General features: G+C 41.4%; 1 protein-coding gene across 1 annotated transcript in view; it reads left to right on the forward strand.

Moving 5' to 3' along the window:
- Positions 1 to 23396, forward strand: part of zbtb11 (zinc finger and BTB domain containing 11) — a 26950-nt gene extending 3554 nt beyond the window's left edge. Inside the window, exons 2-11 of the mRNA XM_034179231.1 lie at positions 9 to 191; positions 4542 to 4773; positions 4870 to 5912; positions 12703 to 13005; positions 13096 to 13507; positions 13617 to 13734; positions 13839 to 13997; positions 22247 to 22422; positions 22536 to 23081; positions 23123 to 23396. Of these exons, the coding sequence (XP_034035122.1) occupies positions 9 to 191; positions 4542 to 4773; positions 4870 to 5912; positions 12703 to 13005; positions 13096 to 13507; positions 13617 to 13734; positions 13839 to 13997; positions 22247 to 22422; positions 22536 to 23071 (3162 nt within the window). The 3' untranslated portion in view covers positions 23072 to 23081; positions 23123 to 23396. The remainder of the gene's footprint in view (positions 1 to 8; positions 192 to 4541; positions 4774 to 4869; positions 5913 to 12702; positions 13006 to 13095; positions 13508 to 13616; positions 13735 to 13838; positions 13998 to 22246; positions 22423 to 22535; positions 23082 to 23122) is intronic.
- The last annotated feature ends 2705 nt before the right edge of the window (positions 23397 to 26101 follow it).

The following is a 26101-nucleotide window of genomic DNA, read 5'->3' on the forward strand; positions in this document are numbered from 1 at the left end:
GTGTGCATTGTCAGAGCCGGCGCAGTGCAGATGATAGCTCTGGACCAAGACTGTTCACCCATCCAGGAAAACAGGGGGGTGGTCCTAACGATGATGATGATTGTGAAGAAGATGAGGAAGAAGAGGGTTTATATTCCCCTTCTGGTAGATGCAAGTCTTCTAAGCGGGTGCCCAAGCATGAACTGATCTTTGTAAGTATGACAGACTTTATGGAATTTGTTCAAATTCCAACTACTTTATTTAAACTCAAGTCATGTGATGTCCTCCGATTATATGCACCAAATCGGTCAATTCAGAAGCCAAACAAAGGTGTACTGATTGGTGTTGAATGCAACAAATATTTTCTCATATTCGTCAGAAAATGTTTTTTTAAAATGCTTGTCATAATCACGCAGAACCTTGAGAGTGACCTAAGGAGAGAGTGAATGAAGGAAGCATCCTGATAGGAATGATGCCTTAGAACCACATCAGTTTCTACCTGCATGTGGTTTCAAAATGAGTGAATGTTTTTACAGTCGCTCGTGTGTTAATACTGTCACCAACACCGTGTTGGGGATTTAACCCAACGTTCTTGCTTGGATGGTGGGAGTGAACGTGGAAACTACACACAGGAAAAAAAACTTGGCTTTGGAGGAACCAAACCCACGGTCTGCTTGCTGTGCAGCAAAAGTGCTGTCCGGTGCTCCATTGTGGTGCCAGAACACCCAAAAGATGCCTTCAAGTGAGCTCAAATAAATTTTAAAGCATTCTGAAGAACGTATGTGACATTCGTTTGAGAAGTGTTTAAATTCATATCATAAGCAGGTAGTATCTCATTCAAAGAGACATGACAGCACTTTAAACGAGGGTATTGTTGTGACCAGTGGTGGGCACAGATAACCAAAAATTTAACTTCGATAACAGATAATCAGATAACTGAAAAGCTATCTTCGATAAAGATAAAATGATAAACCACCCAAAAATGTATCGGAAGTTACATATAACTGATAACCGATAAATTCCAGTATTGTCTCTGGTATAATTGCAACTACTAACAAGCTGATTTTGAGTTTTAACACCGCAGTCGCTTTTGGAAGCATCAAAAGCGACAACAGACCCAAACAATGAGTCAACACTTTTGTCTCTCAGCATCCTGCCCCCTGCTGGAAGCTCCAGTTTATTACATGACTTCCAGCACAGCCGCCACTGAAAGAAGCCACACAGCTCAACTCTGCCCAATCACCGCGCTGCCATCAGGCTGAGGTCTTGGAGAATAAAGCCCTGTTGACTCATGGTTTGGTGTATAAATAAAATGAATACTGATAGAAGAACTCCATTAATGTCATTTCTGTCATTTGTGCAAAGTTAAGATATAACATATCTTTTAATGTTGAATAATGCACTAATTCTGAAGTCTGTCTCTCAGTAGGGGGGTCTGGTTAGGTTTAAAACTCCAGCTTTTGTTGGCTTCTGTTCATTCGTCTTTACAAGAGTCAGACAGAAGTCAGACTTCCAGAGAAAGAATTTTAGCTGAGGAAGCTTCTCCGATTTGAAGCGAAACGTCCTCGCGTCAAGCAACCCAGTCCAGTCGAAGATTCAAGCTTCTCTACTATGGAAACCACCTGGACAACTGAGAGCCTACACAGAAACATACGTTATCGATCTAAAAATTATCGGCCAAAAATTTATCGAAAGATAGTTAGTCTGATAATGTTTTTTAAAGTTATCTAAAAAGATAATCCAGTAATGAAAACATTATCTTCGATAATTATCTGTTATTGGATTATCAGAACTGTGTCCACCACTGGTTGTGACAGTACCCTTGATACTCCTGATACGATATGTAGTAGCAAGATACTTGGGTGTGGATTCAATACGTATCATGGTATTTGAAAAAGAAAATTCTGCGAGTACTGCAGTTTGATATTACAGTATATTTGCCTTGTCCACAGTCACCTCTACCAAGTTATTAAAAAAATGTGTGCTTGCTTTTTTCAAAATGATCCCAAAAAGTTTTGATGATGGTCAGTATTTGGTACAGTACCTTATACTTAAAACAGCCCCGTCTCAAACTTTTTTCCCCGTGATACAGTCATGAAATGTAGTACATTTTCGTGATCCTTCCTTCCTTCCTTCCCTCCTTCCTTCCTTCCTTCCTTCCTTCTAATAGTTTTGAATATTCCTTCCTTTTAATGTTGAGAAATGATGCTCCTAAATATCAATCAATCAATCAATCAATTTTTTTTTTATATAGCGCCAAATCACAACAAACAGTTGCCCCAAGGCGCTTTATATTGTAAGGCAAGGCCATACAACAATTATGTAAAACCCCAACGGTCAAAACGACCCCCTGTGAGCAAGCACTTGGCTACAGTGGGAAGGAAAAACTCCCTTTTAACAGGAAGAAACCTCCAGCAGAACCAGGCTCAGGGAGGGGCAGTCTTCTGCTGGGACTGGTTGGGGCTGAGGGAAAAAACCGGGAAAAAGACATGCTATGGAGGGGAGCAGAGATCGATCACTAATGATTAAATGCAGAGTGGTGCATACAGAGCAAAAAGAGAAAGAAACAGTGCATCATGGGAACCCCCCAGCAGTCTACGTCTATAGCAGCATAACTAAGGGATGGTTCAGGGTCACCTGATCCAGCCCTAACTATAAGCTTTAGCAAAAAGGAAAGTTTTAAGCCTAATCTTAAAAGTAGAGAGGGTGTCTGTCTCCCTGATCTGAATTGGGAGCTGGTTCCACAGGAGAGGAGCCTGAAAGCTGAAGGCTCTGCCTCCCATTCTACTCTTACAAACCCTAGGAACTACAAGTAAGCCTGCAGTCTGAGAGCGAAGCGCTCTAATGGGGTGATATGGTACTACGAGGTCCCTAAGATAAGATGGGACCTGATTATTCAAAACCTTATAAGTAAGAAGAAGAATTTTAAATTCTATTCTAGAATTAACAGGAAGCCAATGAAGAGAGGCCAATATGGGTGAGATATGCTCTCTCCTGCTAGTCCCCGTCAGTACTCTAGCTGCAGCATTTTGAATTAACTGAAGGCTTTTTAGGGAACTTTTAGGACAACCTGATAATAATGAATTACAATAGTCCAGCCTAGAGGAAATAAATGCATGAATTAGTTTTTCAGCATCACTCTGAGACAAGACCTTTCTGATTTTAGAGATATTGCGTAAATGCAAAAAAGCAGTCCTACATATTTGTTTAATATGCGCTTTGAATGACATATCCTGATCAAAAATGACTCCAAGATTTCTCACAGTATTACTAGAGGTCAGGGTAATGCCATCCAGAGTAAGGATCTGGTTAGACACCATGTTTCTAAGATTTGTGGGGCCAAGTACAATAACTTCAGTTTTATCTGAGTTTAAAAGCAGGAAATTAGAGGTCATCCATCCAAATATCATTTCAGAAGTATTCCAGTAAGCAGAGTCCTCGTCTTTCTGATGTATGACTGCATATCAATCAACTTCAATCAACTTTTTTCTTATATAGCGCCAAATTACAACAAACAGTTGCCCCAAGGCGCATAGGAGACATGTTCTTTGCAACCAACTTCACCTTTTTCTCTTATAATATATTTTCACAATATTTCATCATAATATAACTCCATCTTGTACTGGTTTATGTTTATTTGGCTATATATAAATAATATATTAACAAAAACATATGTGAAAACTATGATTTTTCAGATTTACCCCATCAAATACCACACCAAAATTGTATGAAATATTTTGTAGTGTCCGTAGACAATGCTTTCTGAGTTTGATGTATTTTAAGTATTTTTTCAAGTTAATGTTTGTTACTTCGAAAGGCCTGGATGGTCCATCTCAGATAACATAGGTTTACTCCACAATTTTGTTAACAGATGGTAATAGTTTTGAAATATTTAGTGTCCGTAGTCAATGGCCTTAGTTTATGCAGAGGATACATCATTACATCTGTGTGTTAATTACTCTTTCAAAGTTACTGTATTATTTTTTTTAGAATAAATTTGGTGGAAAATAAAACGAATTGATGAAATGTTGATGAGCATATGAATGTTAAACTTTAACAAATATTCACAGCAATAATTATTTCAAGTACAAAATACCATGGTTGGAGATATTTTGGTACTACATGTCCACCTTGTTCCCACCGACAGTTGCATTTGAATTATATCAATTCTAGACTTTAATAATTGGTTCTCATGTCATAAAATACTGCAATATTGTGAGCATCAATTCTCCCCATTCAGTATCCTTTACAGATGCATTTAAAAAATTAATATTGTGAAAACTTTCAGTTATGATAATTATTTTTGTCAGTTATTTCAGAAAGTGAAAAATTTTTATATTCTAAATTCATTACATCTAAACTAAAATGATTCAAGCATTTTTTTTGTTTCATTTTAATTTCAGTAATCACGGCCTACAGCTTAAAAGAAACAAAAAGATATAAAAAAATGTATCTCAAAATATTAGAATATTTCATAAAATCCCAGCAACGCTCAGACAGAGTCTGTCTTGCTTAGCATCATGTCCCTTGTTGATGTGGATTTTGTTGTTACGTGTTTGTAGGTGGACAGTAAGGGTGAGGTGAATCACTTCCTCCCCAAACACAGTCAGACGTTGTTGGACAAACTCAACCAGCAGCGCCTGACCAATCAGTTCTGTGACATCACACTGCTTATCGAAGGGGAGGAGTACCGTGCACACAAGGCTGTGCTGGCTGCCTGCAGCGAGTACTTCAGTGAGCTCTTTCTGGAGAAAGGGGCTGTGTCCACACATGAAGCTGTGTTAGACCTCTCTGGTGAGATGCATTTTTTTTTTTTTTTTTTTTTGTGGTGTACTATCATACCCAGAATACTACTTTATCATTTACTCTCCCCCCCCCTTTCTTTTCCAGGTTTCACCAAAGTCAGCTTCCTACCTCTGCTAGATTTTGCATATACGTCCATGCTTACGTTTAACTTCTGTGTGATGGCAGACATTGCCCACCTCGCCCGTCATTTGCTGATGACGGAGGTGCTGCAGATTTGTGAGTATGTGCACAAGCAGGTGGAAGAACAGAAGCTCACAGTCTATCAAAAGGGAGACGTGCACACTGTGGTATCTAGTCAGGTCCCCTCTGAAGACGACTTGAAGGACACGTACATGCTGACCATACAGCATGATGGTCAGGCAGTAGTCACCCATTCTGGTGAGGAGTCTTTGGCTTTTATTACATCGTGCGCTGAGCAGCCGGTAACAGTGGTCACTCAGGCTGTCACTGAAGGAGGAGAGCACGTTGACAGTGAGGAGGCTGGGCAGAATGAAACACTGACGCTGATCACTCATGTTGGGGAGGCAGAGCCAGGTGAGATGGTGACTCTTATTTCACAGTGTGAAGAAGGTGTGGATGGAGAGACCATGACCATGGTCACCCACAGTGGGCAGGCTGTACCCAGCGAGTCCCTGGCTGTGGTTTCAGCTTGCCTGGCTGTGGAGCAGCCGCAGGTTACCATGGCCCATCTGGAATCGGAAGCCTTCATTGTCAAAGTGGACACAGACAAAGAGAGCCCCTCAGAGGCCAGCAGTATGGTGTCGGCTGTGGCTCCTGTGCTGCAGGCTGAAGCTGCTCCTGCAATTCAGGAGGAGACCACAGAGCTACCGAGGGTAGAACCAACACCCCTACAGCTCTTGTCTGTGCCCCCAAAGCGTAAACGAGGACGCCCGGCTAAGGTGAAGAAGGAAGTGGAGGCAGAGGAGTTGGTGCTAATAGAGGAGGTGTCACCCTCTGCTGAAGAACAGCATGCAGAAAAGGAGGGGAACATAGAGGATGACCTCAACAGAAGACAACTGCGGCAGCGTTCTATTGGTGAGGGTGGTTATGCTCGTCTACATATGGGGCTTGAAGGTGAAGAAGAGGACAAGAAAAGTTCCACCAGTCCTTGTGCTAATACCTCAAAGGTACGTCCCAGGATGAGCCCTGAGGCCACATTGGAATCATACAATCACTTCATAGATGTTTACAGAAACTCCTTGTACTTGAAGGTTTTGGTTTACGAACAGATGAGCGTCTGATGCCACATGTTGTCAGTTCTTGTCAATTTGACAGTCTAAATTCTTGCAGGTTGATTTAAATTCAGTAAGCTGCCAAAATAATTATTATGGCATTTCTACCAGTAGAAGCAATATTACTTGGGATTACAACCCGTGCCCTTTCTCCATGTGGTGCGGATTAGCGTTATATCAGCAATACAGTGGCTTGTCATGTGAAAACTTTATTTTAGAAATGTTATTTGTAGGGGTAGGAATGCTGATGCAGGTCGTGAGCAGTTTTCACATCTATATTATAATAGCCAAGTCCTCTGTGTGCGTGCATGCATCAACTCAACTTTTATTTCTAAAACACATTTAAAACGACAGCATTCGACCAAAGTGCTGTACCTAATTAAAAAATGGGCACCAAGTTACCCCTAATTGTGAATAAATAAATTAAAAAATAACAATAAAATTACAGCAGGAAATAAACCAAATAAAAGACAAAGTAAAATAAAGAATAAAAAGTAGTAGGAAATAATTTGATTTAATTTAATTTATTTTATTAACATAGCACCAAATCACAATAAAGCTGCCTCAGGCGCAATGCATAAGTAAGGTCTAACCTTACCAACCCCTAGACCAAACACACAGGCAAAGTTGTTAGGGGAAAAACTCCCTCTGATGATACTGAGGAAGAAACCTCAAGCAGACCAGACTCAAAGGGGTGACCCTGTGCTTGGGCCATGTTCCCGACACACTTGACACATATACAGGAAAATTTGGGAGTCCACGTTGGTGTCCAGGACAGGAGGCCTGCAGAAGAAGACACCCCCTCCCACCACTGGATTTAGCCACACCTCACACATTAAAAAAAAAGAGAGAGAGATAAGCAGGCAGCAGAAAGAATACAAATAAGGTATAATTTTTCAGCATTAAGCAACAGGAAAAACAGACATTTGCTGTTTGCATTCTTATGTATTTTGGGTCAAGGATGAATGCTGCGAAAACAGAAGTTTGATTGGACAAATATTTTTGGAGAAATTACCAATTTTAGCAAACCAATAAACAATGGATTTTGTGCCACAATCTACCATGAGAGTTTGAGGTTTTGGGGTTTTAAATGTTATTGTGGTTCTTGTAAGTTTAACAGGTTTGTTAGTGTTATTGTGCTTTTGTAGTTCAATTGGTTTAGTCAGTGTTATGTTGGTACCATGAGTGAAATGTACGTATATTGCTTGTAATGTCTTTCGCCACCGTCTCTGTTTGTCAAATTAAAAGCACCTGCTTACAGCAGAATGCAGAAAAGTGTGTGTGATTTTGATCATGCACAAACAGGAGAGAGCTGACATTTGTTATACTTATGTATTTTGGTTCAAGGATGAAAAGTGCCAAAACCGTGCATTGATAGGAGTAATATTTTTAGAGAAGCTACATATTTTAGGTAACAATACTGAACAATGGACATTGATATTTGCATTCTGGACTCACACGCCAATCCAGCAGGTGGTGGTAAATCATCTGTATATTAAAAGCGTGTGTGCTTATTTTATTTAGTCAGTTCAATGTAAGTACATAATGTAATTGTACATACGTTAAAAATGCATGGATGAGACAAGAAAGTGAAAACACTTATTTCCATTGTGGTCCATTTAAAAATCAAATGACAAAATGGAAGTAAAAAAAAATAAAATAAATAATACCGATAGTAACTATAATAATATAGATAATAGTGTGTATATGATAACGACAACCTAAACAATTTATAATACATTAAGACATTAAATTAATGTGACAAAATTACATACTTAAAAGGAAATAAAAGGGTTGAGTTCTTCACAAGGTTCTAAAAACATTCTGGACTCACGTCATTTCAACTCATTATAGAAACTTTGCACAATTTATTACCACCCTTGAAAAATGTCATCTACCTATTTTATAAACACTACCCAATCTAGAACCCATGGGCAACACACTAGTTCCTTATGTAAACCTGTATTTCTGTTTTTACTCTGTTAACATTTTGAGTCAGTAATGTACTTTTGTACTGAAGCACATTTGTCATACGGCATTGTTACAACCACTCCAGATCTGTCAGAGACAGACAGGAAAACCACCTGATTTTGGGACTGTGATAAATGTGACACCTCACACATCAAGAAGCACTTGGGGACAAATTCTGACTATAGCTGAACATAGTTTTTACTCACAAATGTTAAAAACAACACAGTTATCCAATGGAAATGCCTGTAATATGCATTGTGGAGCACACAAGTCCGGTCTTGGTCTTGCCTCCTCCAAAGACTCAGTCTTGACCACTCCACCGTACCAAAGGCTTGTTCTTGACTTACGCTTGACCCTTTAAGGTCTTGGTCTTGACTCAGAGATTTCCACTAAATATGGCTGAGCTTTTGTATAATATACTGGAATTTAATTAATTGTGGGTCATTACAAATACTTTGCTTTGAAAAGTATCAAGTAGTCACACAGTGAGGGGGGAAAAAGAAATCCTGTGTAGAAAACAGATGCATTAAGCTCATGCATCACAGTGGCTTAGTGGTTAGCACTATTACCTCACAGCAAGAAGTTCCCTGGATCGCTTCCCACCTGGACCTTTCTGTGTGAAGTTTGTGTGTTCTCCCCATGTCTATGTGGGTTTCCTCCGGGCACTCCAGGTTCCTCCCACAATCAAAAACATGCTTATTTAGGGTCTGCTCCTTTCTCTGCCCTTGACCAAGGCAGCGTCTTGACATCTGGAGTTTATTCCTGGGCGCCGGACTGTGGCTGCCCTAGTGGTTGGATTGTCTAACTATAATTATGATGGGTTAAATGCAGATGGCAAATTTTGTTATATGTACAGTTGTATGTAAAAGTTTGGGCACCCCTGATCATTTTCATTATTTTCCTTTATAAATCATTGGTGGTTTGGATCAGAAATGTCAGTGATATTTGAGAAGTGAAATTTGCAGAAAGTGTGCAATAATTATTTAAACAAAATTAGGCAGGTGCATAAATTTGGGCACCCCAAGAGAAAAAAAATAATATTTAGTAGATCCTCCTTTTGCAGAAATAACAGCCTCTAAATGCTTCCTATAGCATCCAATGAGAGTCTGGATTCTGCTTGAAGGTATTTTGGACCATTCTTCTTTACAAAACATCTCAGGTTTGTTGGTTTCCGAGCATGGACAGCCCGCTTAAAATCACACCACAGATTTTTCAATAATATTCAGGTCTGGGGACTGAGATGGCCATTCCAGAACATTGTACTTGTTCCTCTGCATGAATGCCTTAGCGGATACTGAGCAGTGTTTAGCAGGGCTGTGAAAACTCTGCAGATCCGCGGGATTCCGTGGATTTCATCATGGGGAGGGGGGCGGGGTGTTAGTGATGTACTTTTTAATCGTGAACATCACTGAGTTTTTAAAATGCTTATCACACAGCGTTCTCTTTTTTTACAACATCGTGTAAGTTTTATAAGTCTGCGGACACTGATCTGTGTGTTACAGATACAAATCAGTTTCCTCGGATCCACTGAGTTTCGCGGAGGAAAAATGCCACTCAAAGCGTAGCTGTTACGACAGTTGTCGTAAAGCAGGACTGGTTGGTTGCTGCGGCTATGCTGTGTGGCTCCTATGCGACGCTTAAGCTAAACTTAGCATGTGGACATCCCAAACGTTTAGAGCAGGAAAACACGGTAAGAATATTTCTCTCCCTGGAAAATAAACATTCTGCTGTTCAAACAGGATTTTAGACAAGATTATATGACTTTTTTCACTAATCTAGACTTTATTTTGTTGTAAAAAAGACGTGGCTTTGAATGGATGTAGGCTGCATGAATTTACACAATAATATAAGTGACTTTTTACTATAAGGTATGTTATTGATATTTTACCATGATTTTCCAAATATTCTACAAGCTTTAGCTGTGGTTTTTAAAATGCTGTCCTTTAAGTCTTCATAAATTTCATGTAGTTTAATTGTTCTGAGTTAATGCATAATTTGGTTTACAATTAAAAAGAAAATCATTCCAGGTCCTACTTCCACATCATATTCTGTTATTTCAGCATCATCATTGACAGGTCAAATAAAAGGTTGAAAATAGGATCATTTAAATATCCACTAATTTTGAGATTTGTTCTTCCAGGAGATGCTGAAAAAGTATCATTAGATAAAAATTTAATTCTGGGGCCCCACAGGGCCCTAGACCCCGGCTCCTGGGGAGCTGTACCCCCCACCCCCCCACCCCCAAGACCCCCTGCAAATTTTCCTCGGATTTCACAATTTTCATTTCACCGCCCTGGTTTAGGGTTGTTGTCTTTTTGAAAGATCCTGTCCCAGCGCAACTTTGTCATTGATTCATGAACATTGTTCTCAAGAATCTGCTGATATTGACTGGAATTTATGTGACCCTCAACTTTAGCAAGATTCCCAGTACCTGCACTGGCCCCACAGCATGAGGGAACCACCTCCAAATTTTACTGTAGGTAGCAAGTGTTTTTCTTGGAATGCTGTGTTCTTTTTCAGCCATGCATACCTCCCCTGCTGAGATAATCCATCCCACCTCACAGGTGTGCCATATCAAGATGCTGATTAGACACCATGATTAGTGCACAGGTGTGCCTTAGACTGCCCACAATAAAAGGCCACTCTGAAAGGTGCAGTTTTATCACACAGCACAATGCCACAGATGTCACAAGATTTGAGGTAGCGTGCAATTGGCATGCTGACAGCAGGAACGTCAACCAGAGCTGTTGCTTGTGTATTGAATGTTCATTTCTCTACCATAAGCCGTCTCCAAAGGCGTTTCAGAGAATTTGGCAGTACATCCAACCAGCCTCACAACCGCAGACCACGTGTAACCACACCAGCCCAGGACCTCCACATCCAGCATGTTCACCTCCAAGATCGTCTGGGACCAGCCACTCGGACAGCTGCTGAAACAATCGGTTTGCATAACCAAAGAATTTCTGCACAAACTGTCAGAAACCGTCTCAGGGAAGCTCATCTGCATGCTCGTTGTCCTCATCGGGGTCTCGACCTGACTCCAGTTCGTCGTCGTAACCGACTTGAGTGGGCAAATGCTCACATTCGCTGGCATTTGGCACGTCGGAGAGGTGTTCTCTTCACGGGTGAATCCCGGTTCACACTGTCCAGGGCAGATGGCAGACAGCGTGTGTGGCTTCGTGTGGGTGAGCGGTTTTCTGATGTCAATGTTGTGGATCAAGTGGCCCATGGTGGCGGTGGGGTTATGGTATGGGCAGGCGTCTGTTATGGACGAAGAACACAGGTGCATTTTATTGATGGCATTTTGAATGCACAGAGATACCGTGACGAGATCCTGAGGCCCATTGTTGTGCCATACATCCAAGATCATCACCTCATGTTGCAGCAGGATAATGCACGGCCCCATGTTGCAAGGATCTGTACACAATTCTTGGAAGCTGAAAATGTCCCAGTTCTTGCATGGCCGGCATACTCACCGGACATGTCACCCATTAAGCACGTTTGGGATGCTCTGGACCGGTGTATACGACAGCATGTACCAGTTCCTGCCAATATCCAGCAGCTTCGCACAGCCATTGAAGAGGAGTGGACCAACATTCCACAGGCCACAATTGACAACCTGATCAACTCTATGCGAAGGAGATGTGTTGCACTGCATGAGGCAAATGGTGGTCACACCAGATACTGACTGGTATCCCAACCCAGTAAAACAAAACTGCACCTTTCAGAGTGGCCTTTTATTGTGGGCAGTCTAAGGCACACCTGTGCACTAATCATGGTGTCTAATCAGCATCTTGATATGGCACACCTGTGAGGTGGGATGGATTATCTCAGCAAAGGAGAAGTGCTCACTATCACAGATTTAGACTGGTTTGTGAACAATATTTGAGGGAAATAGTGATATTGTGTATGTGGAAAAAGTTTTAGATCTTTGAGTTCATCTCATACAAAATGGGAGCAAAACCAAAAGTGTTGCGTTTATATTTTTGTTGAGTATATATATTTATTTAATCAGGTAAAAAACTCATTGAGATTAAAACCTCTTTTTCAAGAGTGACTTGGCCAACACGGCAACACATAAGCAAAGTAGTTACATCAAACACAAAACACACACATTCGAAAAATAGGATTGCAATACATTGTATTTACTAAGGGTAAGGGTATTAAAGGTGGCCATGTTTTGCAAATATGCAAATGGCCACCTTAAATACCCTTTCTCATGATTGGATTCACCTGTGTAAGGAGGTCACGGGTCATTGAGCTTCCCAAACCAATTTTGTGTTCCAATAATTAGCGCTAAATGTATTCAAATTAATAAAATGACAAGGGTGCCCAAATTTATGCACCTGCTTAATTTTGCTTAATTTCACTTCTCAAATATCAGTGTGTTTGTCTGCTATATGATATATTTAACTGAAATTTCTGAACCAGACAACCAATGATTTATAAAGGAAAATCATAAAAATTATCAGGGGTGCCCAAATGTTTGCATACAACTGTATGTAAATGGAAATAAAGGCCCTCTTCTTCTGTTCGTTTTCTAATCTCATCGCAGTTGGAATTGAATTGTGAAGTACTTAGAGATTCCCACCCCTAGTGAATATCTCCTAATTTATTCACCAAAGTGATCAAGCCATCACTTAAAAATTGAACATCATGATACAAATGGCCACTTGTTATGTGGTAGATAAATGACAAAAGAATGTGTTTTCAGGTGGGGCTGAGGCCTGGCAAGAGGGGAAGGCCACCAAAGCAACCAGCAGACAGTCAAGAGGAAGCGCAGTGTTTTTCTGACTCTGGTGCAGATCTGGAAGCTGTTGCAGTAGAAAGTGCAGCAACTGCAGAGGAAGTTGGGACCATGGCAGAAGAGAATGAATCCACACAGGACTGTGCCCCAGCAGAGAGCACTGTGGATGGAGAGCATACATGCTCCGAGTGTGGCATGTCCTTCCCACGCCGCTATTCTCTCATCATGCATGCATTCAAACACGACAAAGCCCGTGGATATAAGTGCAGTGTAAGTACTGGTGCTGGCCTGTAAGCCCTGTTTTAATGTAGTCATACCTGCTAGCCATACTTAGATCACTCACATTGGGTTTTTCTGTAGCTGTGTAGCAAGGAGTTCCAGTACGCTGCTTCGCTTCGCGCCCACCTGGCCCGACACAAGCAGCAGAAGAGCCAGCGATTTTCCATGGCCAAGCCCTCAGCCGAGGAACCCTTTGAGGACAAGGCAGAAGGTGATACAGAAGATAAGACCACACCACAAACCAAAAGAGAGTTTGTGTGCGACATCTGTGGGAAGACCTTACCAAAGCCCTACTCGTTGCGAATCCACATGCTGAATCACACTGGGGTGCGGCCTCACTCCTGCAAGGTCTGCGGCAAGACCTTTACCCACAAGCACAGCCTGAAGATGCACAGAGTGCTGCACGACATCACCAAGCAGCTTCAGTGTGAATACTGCCACAAGACATTTGTGACCAAGCGGAGCCTGGAGGAGCACACCAGTACTCACACGGGTCTGTCTATGCTGCACAGCACCAAATCTCACATAGTTCAGACTGTACGCTTAAGTGAAAATGGTGGTATTTTGGGTTTGAGGTAAAATACCCATTTCTCCTTTTGTAGGTGAATCAAAGTATCTATGCAACACGTGTGGGGCAACTTTCTACCGAGCCTCTGCTTTGAGCAAGCACTTGAAGAAGCATCAACCCAAACCTGATGTCCGCCCGTTTGGCTGTTCCCAGTGAGTTTATCTTCATTTAATTCTGCTGTACCCCTCCTCACACTGGATTCTAGTCTAAGTGTAAAAACATTTCCTGGCAGTAATATTCTGTTCCATCTCTCAAGCTGTGATAAGAGGTTCTATGAAGCCAAAGATCTCCAGCAGCACATGAACAAGCACATGGGCCTGAAGCCCTTCCAGTGCCAGGTGTGTGGTAAATGCTACAGCTGGAAGAAGGACTGGTATTCCCACGTCAAGTCCCACAGTGTGGCTGAGCCTTTTAAGTAAGTGTGAACACTGACATCACTGCAGAGTTAACCCCAGCTTTTTTACAAACCTTAGCTTTTAGTTTTCTTGGTTTGTTTTCAGGGTGACTCCAACGTGAGCGAACCAGCTTTAACCAAGCTTGATGAGAAGTTTGAGTCTTACCTGGAATAAAGATGGTTGTGTTTTGGGTTAGGGCTACAAAATATGCAGAGTTGGACAGTCAATAGATTCTCAGCAGTGATTCGGATTTCAACATGGGCCACACATTGTTTTAAAAGAACACATAGGAAAAACTACAAAATGCACTCGTAAGTGCAATATTATATTTCCTGGGCCCCCATCGTGATAATGTACCCTTTTTTTCCCCAGAATATTAACTTAAAAGTGCACAGTGCATTCGTATTGCAGCATTGTCCTTGTATGATCAGTCCCCCTTAATGCCACTGACAGCAGGAGAGGACACAAAGTAATCTTTATTAATCGCAAAGGTTGATATTTTATATTATTATATGGCTATGCATGCTCTGATTGGCTGATTGTCTGATATTTTCCCATATCAGACTGTTACCATGACAATCAGTCTGGATTGTGTATCACATTCGTTACAAACTAGGAAGCTAAAAACACGATTAGAAAATCCAAGTCGGACATGAACATACTCCATAAATATCTAAACAGCATGGAAAAACACACAGATTGAAAGCTTACCAGCTAACCTGACCATCTGGTAATATCAGTTATCAAGTTGTTCACCAACGGCCTCAGGGTGTATGGTTTTCTTCAGGGTGTATAAAGCCATATTCATTGGTAAAACAACTTGATAACGATTTTATCATATACAGTGGTCCCTCATTTATCGCGTGAGTTACGTTCTAAAAATAACCCACGATAGGCGAAATCTGCGAAGTAGTCAGCGTTATTTTTTACAATTATTATAGATGTTTTAAGGCTGTAAAACCCCTCACTACACACTTTATACATTTTTCTCAAACAGGCATTAACATTTTCTCGCTTTTCTTTCCTGTGTAAACACTCAAAGTTCAAACCTTAGTAGAAAAAACGTTTTCCTAGAAATAATTATGATGACTTTTAGAACTAACGAATTTAATTTTAACGATCAACCTACGAGGTTGGACACGTAAGAAATGATTAATAGTGACTCACCAGTATTTCACAGTTCCTCTGACCGTGCCTCTTCGTCGTGGCGCCGCTCCACTGTCCGGATTGGCTGATTACTCGGGTGGTATGAAAAATATTACCCGTCCGCGAAAAAGATGTATTGCTATTTATTCTTTAGTGTTTTATCCAATCATATTGGCGTATCATTTATAGGTATATGATAAGCCAATTTATTCATGGAGGTGAAAATGGCGAACAGGTCTGACTACGAGCCCAAATCCATCAGCATCTTTCATATTCGGTCGATACCTTAAGTTTGCGTGTTTATATATATAATAGCCATATAATAGACAAATTATTAACATCACTTGCTCGGTCTGTACGGGAATATCAGATCTTTGTGTTGTGTTTTTCGCATGGACCTTGCTAAGGCTCTGTCCGTACTGTCAACATCTCTGTCTGATATTTTCCCGTCCAGACCTCACGCTCAGTTAATAATATACAATTATAGACTTTTGATTTCAGTGTACCTGTGATTATGCAGACCTGGTCAGGATGGGGTTCACGGCCGAGGTTTGTCGTTGGACTGAGAAAAACAGATGGCAGTCTGTACACAAAAATTTAGTGCATGGCGTCAGATACGGAGTACATTGACAGGATTGTTTTTGGACTATCTGATTGCTTTTGCAAGTTGACTGACAATAATTTTGGAGTGATTGGACTGCTATTTAAAGTTTGTGTTGGGCTATCAGGCAGTCATAGCATGTGAGGCAGAGTACGCCCTGAACAGGTCGCCAGTCTGTCGCAGGGCCACTCATAGACAAACACATTCACACAACTACAGTCAATTTAAAGTTTCCACTTCACCTAACCTGCATGTGTTTGGAAGTGAGGGGAAGCCGGAGCACCCGGAGAGAACCCACATGAACACAAGGAGAACATGCATGTGTTCGCAAAAGGGTTTGTATAAAAATGTAGATGTGAATAGCTTATGATTTGGCCATTTAAAAAAAAGAAAAAATTCAGTCAGAAGATTTTTGCTTTAATCCCTGTATGTGGTCCTGCGATAGACTGGTGTCTTGTCCAGGGTGCACCCATCCTCATGCCCTATGACTGCTTCATTGGAGTAAACAGGTATAGAAAATGGATTTATAACAATAATAAATCTAAAAGGTTACACAGTTCAACCAAGATGGTATGACATCTTAACAAACGTTCCTGGTCATATTTTGATAGAGCTTAATCTAATCTAATCTCACAGTTTCATTTGATATATTTATGAGTTATAAAACAGTGACTTTAAAAGGGGCTAAAATTATTATTATTTTCAGCACTGTAAATGTCTTCATTTTACTTCTCATGAGTGTGTGTTCTGTTTGGAGTAGCTACTTTGTTGGTGTCAGCCAAATCCATGTTCATCATGTTGTTATCTGTATGAACTCGTTTGGCTTTATACATGCAAATGCGATGTACACGTGAACGTGCACAGCCTCTGTAAGCATAGGTGATCCTCCATCAGGCTGCTGGATGGACTCCAGTATGAAACCTTACCACTAGATGTCAACAAAATCACTTTTAACATTGTTAAATGCCCATTTACATCAAGCCATGAAGTGTTAAATCAAGTGTTTCATTTAATTTGCCTTTATTTGGCATCTGATCTCCCCTGATACGACTGCACATGCTGTGAATGCACAGAAATGATTATTGATTTCCCAAATAACAGCCAGTTGGCTCAAATTTTCCTATTGTATCAACATTATTTTTCATTGGTGTCATAAAAATATTTATGGCCTGGGGGTTTGTTGACCTGATCATGTTAATGATGTTGCGCAATCCATATCATGGCGCACTCTCACACCGGTGATGATTATGGCACCAGTGAATCACTGAAAATCACGTATTTTGCCTTTTTTCACATGGGGTGTACAGCCAGTACATTCTGAGTGCCGGTCCCAAGCCCGGATAAATGAGGAGGGTTGCGTCAGGAAGGGCAACCGGCATAAAACAAGCCAACCCAACTATGCAGACTCAGAATCGAATTTCCATACCGGATCGGTCGTGGCCCGGCTTAACAACGTCCGCCACCGGTGCTATTGCCCAACAGGGTGCCGGTGGAAATTGGGCTACTGCTGGGCGAAGACGACGAAGAAGAGGAGGAAAACGTTACCACGAACAGCGGGAGAAGAAGAAAACTAGAAGGGTGGAAATGAGAGTGGGGACTTTGAATGTTGGTAGTATCAATCAATCAATCAGTTTTTTATATAGCGCCAAATCACAACAAACAGTTGCCCCGGCGCAGTATGACTGGTAAAGGGAGAGAGCTGGCTGATATGATGGAGAGGAGAAAGGTAGACATATTGTGTGTGCAAGAGACCAAGTGGAAGGGAAGTAAGAGCAGGAGCATCGGCGGTGGGTACAAGTTGTTGTACCATGGTGAGGACAGGAAGAGAAATGGTGTTGGGGTCATTTTAAAGGAAGAGTATGTTAAAAGTGTGTTGGAGGTTAAGCGAGTGTCTGACAGGGTGATGAGTGTGAAGTTGGAAATTGAAGGGGTGATGATGAATATCATCAGTGCATATGCCCCACAGGTAGGTTGTGAGATGAAGAAGAAAGAAGATTTCTGGAGTGTGTTAGATGAGGTGGTGGAGAGTGCGCCCAAGCATGAAAGAGTGGTGATAGGAGCAGACTTCAATGGGCATGTTGGTGAAGGGAACAGAGGTGATGAGGAAGTAATGGGTAGATATGGTATCAAGGATAGGAATGGGGAAGGACAGATGGTAGTTGATTTTGCAAAAAGGATGGAAATGGCTGTGGTGAATACCTACTTTAAGAAAAGGGAGGAGCACAGGGTAACATATGAGTGGAGGAAGGTGCACACAGGTGGACTACATTCTTTATAGGAGATGCAAGCTAAAAGAAATCACAGACTGTAAGGTGGTAGCAGGAGAGAGTGTCACTAGACAGCATAGGATGGTTGTTTGTAGGATGACTTTAGAGGTAAAGAAGAAGAAGAGAGTGAGAGCTCAACAAAGGATCAGATGGTGGAAGCTGAAGGAGGAAGACTGTTGTGTGAAATTTAGTGAGCAGGTGAGAGAAGCACTAGTTGGAGGGGAAGCAATTTTGGACAACTGGAAAAGTACTGCAGATGTGGTGAGGGAGACAGCTAGGGCAGTACTGGGTATGACATCTGGACAGTGGAAGGAAGACAAGGAGACTTGGTGGTGGAATGAAGAGGTCCAGGAAAGCATAAGGAGAAAGAGGTTGGCGAGTTTTGGGATAGTTGGAGAGATGAAGAAAGTAGACAGGAGTACAAGGAGATGCGGCGTAAGGCGAGAAGAGAAGTTGCAAAAGCAAAGGAAAAGGCATATTGCGAGCTGTACAAGAAGTTGAATAGTAAGGAAGGAGAAAAGGACTTGTACCGATTGGCCAGACAAAGGGACAGAGCTGGAAAGGATGTGCAGCAGGTTAGGGTGGTAAAAGATGCACATGGTAATGTGCTGACAAGTGAGGAGTGTGTGCTGAGAAGGTGGAGGGAATATTTTGAAGAGTTGATGAATAAAGAAAATGAGCGAGAGAAAAGGCTGGATGATGTAGTGAGAGTAAATCAGGAAATAAAAGAGATTAGCAAGGAAGAAGTGAGGGCTGCTATGAAGAGGATGAAGAGTGGAAAGGCAGTTGGTCCAGATGACATTCCAATGGAGGCATGGAAATGTCTAGGAGAGATGGCAGTAGAGTTTCTAACCAGATTGTTTAATAAAATCTTGGAAAGTGAGAGGATGCCTGAGGAGTGGAGATGAAGTGTGCTGGTTCCTATTTTCAAGAACAAGGGTGATGTGCAGAGCTGCAGTAACTACAGAGGCATAAAGCTGATCAGCCACAGCATGAAGTTATGGGAAAGAGTAGTAGAAGCTAGGCTTAGAAAACAGGTGAAGATCTGTGAGCAGCAATATGGTTTCATGCCGAGAAAGAGCACTACAGATGCAATGTTTGCTCTGAGAATACTGTTGGAGAAGTACAGAGGCCAGAAAGAGTTACATTGTGTGTTTGTGGACTTAGAAAAAGCTTATGATAGGGTGCCAAGAGAAGAGTTGTGGCATCCTTTTTGCTAAAGCTTATAGTTAGGGCTGGATCAGGTGACCCTGAACCATCCCTTAGTTATGCTGCTATAGACGTAGACTGCTGGGGGGTTCCCATGATGCACTGTTTCTTTCTCTTTTTGCTCTGTATGCACCACTCTGCATTTAATCATTAGTGATCGATCTCTGCTCCCCTCCACAGCATGTCTTTTTCCTGGTTCTCTCCCTCAGCCCCAACCAGTCCCAGCAGAAGACTGCCCCTCCCTGAGCCTGGTTCTGCTGGAGGTTTCTTCCTGTTAAAAGGGAGTTTTTCCTTCCCACTGTAGCCAAGTGCTTGCTCACAGGGGGTCGTTTTGACCGTTGGGGTTTTACATAATTATTGTATGGCCTTGCCTTACAATATAAAGCGCCTTGGGGCAACTGTTTGTTGTGATTTGGCGCTATATAAAAAAAAAATTGATTGATTGATTGATTGTATGAGGAAGTCTGGAGTGGCAGAGAAGTATGTTAGGGTAGTGCAGGACATGTACAAGAATAGTGTGACAGCGGTGAGATGCGCAGTCGGAATGACAGACTCATTCAAGGTGGAGGTGGGATTACACCAAGGATCAGCTCAGAGTCCTTTCTTGTTTGCAGTGGTGATGGACAGGTTGACAGATGAGATCAGACAGGAGTCCCCATGGACTATGATGTTTGCAGATGACATTGTGATCTGTAGTGAGAGTAGAGAGCAAGTTGAGTCTAGTCTGGAGAAGTGGAGATATGCTTTGGAGAGAAGGAGAATGAAAGTCAGTAGAAGCAAGACTGAGTACATGTGTGTGAATGAGAGGGAGCCCAGTGGAATAGTGCAGTTACAAGGAGTAGAAGTGGTGAAAGTAGATGAGTTTAAATATTTGGGGTCAACTGTTCAAAGAAATGGAGAGTGTGGTAGAGAGGTGAAGAAGAGAGTGCAGGCAGGGTGGAGTGGGTGGAGAAAGGTGGCAGGAGTGATTTGTGACCGAAGAATATCAGCAAGAGTGAAGGGGAAAGTTTACAAAACAGTACTGAGACCAGCTATGTTGTATGGTTTAGAGACAGTGGCACTAACAAAAAGACAGGAGGCAGAGCTGGAAGTGGCAGAGCTGAAGATGTTGAGATTCTCTTTGGGAGTGACAAGAATGGACAAGATTAGGAATGAACATATCAGAGGGACAGCTCAGGTGGGACGGTTTGGAGACAAAGTCAGAGAGGCGAGATTGAGATGGTTTGGACATGTGCAGAGGAGGGACCCAGGGTATATAGGGAGAATGATGCTGAGGATGGAGCCACCAGGCAGGAGGAGAAGAGGGAGACCAAAGAGGAGGTTCATGGATGTGCTGAGAGAGGACATGCAGGTGGTTGGTGTGACAGAGGAAGATACAGAGGACAGGGTGAGATGGAAATGATTGATCTGCTGTGGCGACCCCTAACGGGAACAGCCGAAAGACGAAGAAGAAGAAGAAGAAATGCATCTGCATATTCAGGTAGCATTTAAAAACAGCAAACAGGCATTCTCCCAGAGTATCATGACATTCATCTGGCTCTGCTACATCAGCTAAACAGCCAAATAAAAAAGATTATCAGGCACCAGTTTTAAATATTTCAAAAAGTAATCTGTAGCACATCATACTCAGATGTGAATAAAAATTTACTTTGCTTGGTGGAAAAAAAATGGACTTGATTAACTTTAAAATTATTATTTTACCATTGTCATTTTGAAGTATTGTTTTTTGCATGTTATATGAGTTTAACTATTGCATCATTTTAAAATGACTTACAAATGACAAAAGACTTTTCATTGGCAAGAATTATCATGCATTTAAGTGTATTATTTACAAAAAGCAGAAAGGGTGTAATTGATTTGTTTTATAAGTAGGGATGTGAATCATACAACAGCTCATGATTCAATTCGATTCTGATTCTTGGGGTGATGATTCGATTCAGAATCGATTTTCGATTCAAAGAGCTCTGAGAAATAGTTATATTACTTAAAAAATGTTTATGTTTAAGAAAATGCAGCTTTGCAGGGTTAATCAAGTGATTCTAGATGTAAATGTACTTATCTGCTTTGCTCGTTCAGTGTTGGCTGGCAGTTTGGCGAAGGGCTGGTCAGTAGTCGGCAGAGACCGCTGCTCTCCTCTTTTAGCTCCGGGTGATGGCGTAGCATGTGGGCTTGTGGATTTGAAGTGTTTCCAAAGTACTGTACTTTCATTTTGCAGATTTTGCACAGTGCATAAGTCATGTCAAGCTCCTTCTTACGCAGCAAATAATAAAATCCAAAATGCGCTCAAACATTTGCCTTCAGCAAAGACAGTGCTGGCTGAATTAGCTTTTCGTCCACCATGCTAAGCTGCAGCTCATGAATGTGTGAAGCATGCTGGACCCTCCCCTCGCGGAGACGCTGTAGTACGGAAGCCGTTGCCTGACAAACAGTACACGCAGCGAGTAAGTAAGAAAATGTTTAAAAAAATGCTTTTTAAAAATTGATTCTTGGACATTTTGGATCGATTCAGAATCGTAATAATAAGAATCGCAATTCGGATGTGAATTGATTTTTTTCCGGCGCCCCTATTTATAAGACAGAATTTGATAAATGTAGAATGAAAGCAAAATTAAAGTCAGTTAATGCAGACAGGCAGTCCATTTGTGGAAACCTATTGCAGACAATACATACAAGATAGTAAATAAATTGTAATGAAATCAAGACTTGAGCCATATTTTGTTCCAGTATAAGAATCACATACACACTGTGTTTTAAACCAAGAAAAACTGACCAAAGTGGGGGCATCACATCCGCGGAGTCGCACAGGCCGTCCATTCACACAAAATGTTCAGTCAAGAAATTTTCGGTAGCTTGCAGCCATGTAATCTGCATTTCATATGTGTGCCGAACGTTTGCAGGTGCTCCATTCAGATCAACTATGACCCGTTACACCACTAGTACTTGTGAATTTTTAGTACAGAGTTTATATATAGTATGTTCATAAAGAAATGCAAATGAACCAGGATTGTGTGTGAATGTCTTTTGTGCCTTTAATTTGTCTCTGCAGATGCAACATATGTGGCAAAGAATTTTTTGAGAAAGCTCTGTTCAGGAGGCACGTCAAAAAAGCCACTCATGGGAAAAAGGGCCGAGTGAAACAGAACCTGGAGAGGGAATGTGAGCAGTGTGGCAGGAAATTCACTCAGCTCAGAGAATACCGACGCCATGTAAACAACCACCAGGGTGAGTCTGTCAGCTTAATAGGAAGCTGATCGCTGTGGGTTCCTTCCAGGGCTTTTTTGTTTTTGTTTTCAACATTGCTGAGGGCATCTTCCTCTGTCTTTTATCTCTTCCAGGAGTAAAGCCATTTGAATGTCTGACCTGTGGCGTTGCGTGGGCCGATGCCCGCTCACTGAAGCGCCATGTCCGCTCACACACGGGTGAGCGGCCGTACGTGTGCCCTATGTGCCAGGAGGCCCACATTGATGCACGGACGCTTCGTAAGCACATGGCCAAGTACCACGTAGACAGCCTTCCAGGGAAGATCATGTTGGAGAAGGACACTCTGCAGTTTCACAATCAGGGCACTCAGGTGGAGCACGCCGTCAGCATCGTCAGCTCTGACCTACCTCCTGAGCTCCGCCCCATCCAGCAGGCTTCCTCAGAGGAGATCGAAACGGTGTTGATCACAGAGGAGACAGTGGAGGCGATGGAGGCCGTGCAGGCCGTTCAGGATGTGAGTGACGGATCTGTGACGACGCTCTCAGATCAAGGCATCATGCAGGTAGTGAACTACGTTCTGGCCCAGCAGGCCCTATCAGGTGCCAAGCTGGATGAAGCCCCAGAGGTCATTCAGACCGTGGAGGTGGCTCACATGGCTGAGGTCGAGTGAATTTGGACGCTCACAGAGCGAACACATGGTTTCTCTAAAGCCTGTGTAAAATGTATCAGAGTGTAAAAAGATTGCTATATTTCTGCTGAGAAGTATGTACATTCAGTGTTCCCTTCACACTTTTTTCTAAGCTGAGTGTAAATATACAGTAACAATTATAACATTTGGAACTCAGGAGACCTACATGGAGAAAATCAGATAACGCTCTTGCTCTGACTAAATGTTCTTTGCTTTTGTTAGCGGCTGAAATAAAACTGAGACTTTGCTGTAGCCAATGTTTGTTCCACCAGTAATGGCTCATTAAAAATAAATCTAGATAACTGTATGCTGTTTTTTTTTTTGTTTTTTTTTTGGTCATTCACTGTTACACATAACATTAATAGGAAAAACTATTTTCACTGTGGGTGTTTTGGAAGCTGTGGAGTCCCTCGCATGTTCCTTAAAATAATCTGGCTCTTTGAAACTACTTAAAGGGGTTGTGTTATGTTTTCTAAAGGCCCTGTCACACCTTGATGATTTAGCCAGCGTATGTCAACCGTTTTAAAAAACGCTGGCATGAGTCCAATAAGTTAGGGGTAAGTTTTTTGTTTTTTTTTACGTTAAGAGCACGTTGAAACACTGGAGCTCGCTGATGTACGTCCTAATAAGCTGAGCTCCTCAAAAAGTTTTGGGCATGCTGAAAATTTTCAGCGAGTGCCAGTGTGTGACTCACACGTCCAGCACATGCGGGACATAAGTTGTGGGTAAGTTATGTGATTGTTAGCACACGTTTCTTGTAATTTACTCATAAGTCTAAATCTGTCTATTAACGCTGGCCACTGATTGGCTGAAACCTGCAGTCCTCGTGCAAACAGACTTTCATTCACATAGTGAGTAAATCTGACCTGTCCATTTCTGTCCAGTTCACCATCACAGACGGACACAAATCCACATAAAGCTCCTGATTTTTGAAAATGGCACCTGGAAACGTAGCGTTCTAAAGCAAGTCTCTCTGTGTTTTTTTGTTTTTTTGCTCCAGGTGCGTTTCTCATGCCGGTGTCTCAGTCTGATCACACAGAAGCACTGTGATGATTTAAAATTTTAAAACGTCGTTGCTGTGGTGTGATCATCAGACGACCTGATTCATCGATCGATCAGGGTGATCACACCTGAATAATGTGCTCTAACTCTTTAAAATGTCGTCGGTGTGATCATCAGATGACCTGATTGATCAGGTGTGGTCACGCCTGATTAATATGTTGTTTAAACATTTAAAGTGCCGTTGTACACACCGACAGATCACAGAGCACTTTATTCAGATCACACCTGATAGCGGTCGACTGGTGCTTTAAAAGTTTAAATCATCACAGCATTTAATTATTCAGGCCTGTGATGACCTGAATAATGATCAGGTCCGCTGATGAGCAAGCAACAGAGCTTTAAAAGTTTAATGAGTCACAGCACTTCATTCATTCACGGCAGCGTTTCCCACAGCCAGCCCACTCATCAGCATTCTGGACACAATGAAAATGGTCCACCAAGATAAAAAATGAAAATAGAAAAATAAAATTATGTTAAAATACTCTGTTTCTGACCCACTCTGTGCAGTACCGGCCCGAACCACTGGGTGGTAACGGGACGGTCGGCATACGCTGGCTAACAGCTGCATTAATTTATTAGACGTACATCAGCATGTGCCAGCATTTTTAATACGGCCCGCATATGCAGGTTAAATCATCAAGGTGTGACAGGGTCTTAAGCTAGCTAATGTAAACCATCATGTGGCTACAAGACAGGCATTAAAGTTTGTAGCCAAAAATACAACATAGGTTCTGAGGTGACACGTGATTAAAAACACCCATTTTCAGCTCTAAGTAGCTTTTTGTGTCTGTTGCTTTAAATGGGAGGGAGCTGCTGGTTGCCTGGAAAGTGAAGTAAGCTGCAAGAGTTCACAATTGTATAAATAGGAATGGGACACATTACTTTACCGTAACACTGTCATGTTGCTTGCTCCTCTGCACTGAAAAAAAATAGGCTTCCTTATAAGATATAACTATTTTAACTGCATATAAGATTTTTGTCCATTTGGATTGCATTTTTAATTTAAATGAATAAATTTAATTTAAGGCAGATTTATGAGTTACACTGAATGTGTGATACAAAATAGATTTATTTATGATGATAAATACATTGTGTAATATATTTATAGTATTTATAATTTATTAGAAGCCTAATATTCCTTAAATCCCAGTTTTACTGGTTTTATTTGTTTGACTGACATATTAACCTCACATTAGTCATTTTTATGTTTAAAAGTATAATTCAAATGATGAAATTTTACAATTAAAATGCCCAAGTTACTGTTTTTTTAAAGTGTGGTTTTTAATATTTTCTTATACATTATTTTTCTTCTTTATGACCACGTCATTAAGGGGCTGATTGCCTGATTTGAACATGTTCTCAGCTCCTACCTTACAGAACAGATAAGAGTAACATATCCAATAATTAATTTACTGGGGGGTTTTTTCCCCAACAAGCAAAAATAGAAATAACTGGTAACTTTGTAATGCATAATGTTTGCACTCCTCTGATTTCATGTTATTTTTAAATAAGTTTTTAACCGTTACAATATTATTGTTACTATTATGTTGGTAATTTAGGCACAGACGTGCACCAATAACTTCCTTGTTTCCTGTGGTGAATCTGTGTTTGACATCACAGCGCTATAAACTGAGGCTAACTATTTTAGTCAAAGTATGCAGGAATGCCCATTCAGAGAAAGTATCTGCCTAAGAGCCTGAGACAATTTGACAGTGTTATACAGCCTTTAACCCTCACATGCTTATAGTGAATGGAGTCTGTGAACACTGGGGCGGGGCCTCAGTGAGCATGTCCCACTGAGAAAGCAGGAGTTTACAGATGGACTTCTGTGACATACGCTATTGCTGATAGTATATTTACATGTGAGTATGTTGGCTTATTTTACAATGTAGAAAATACAGTAGTGTTCAGAATAATAGTAGTGCTATGTGACGAAAAAGATTAGTCCAG

Source organism: Thalassophryne amazonica, chromosome 10 (assembly GCF_902500255.1).
Source record: "Thalassophryne amazonica chromosome 10, fThaAma1.1, whole genome shotgun sequence".
NCBI classification, from domain to species: Eukaryota; Metazoa; Chordata; class Actinopteri; order Batrachoidiformes; family Batrachoididae; genus Thalassophryne; species Thalassophryne amazonica.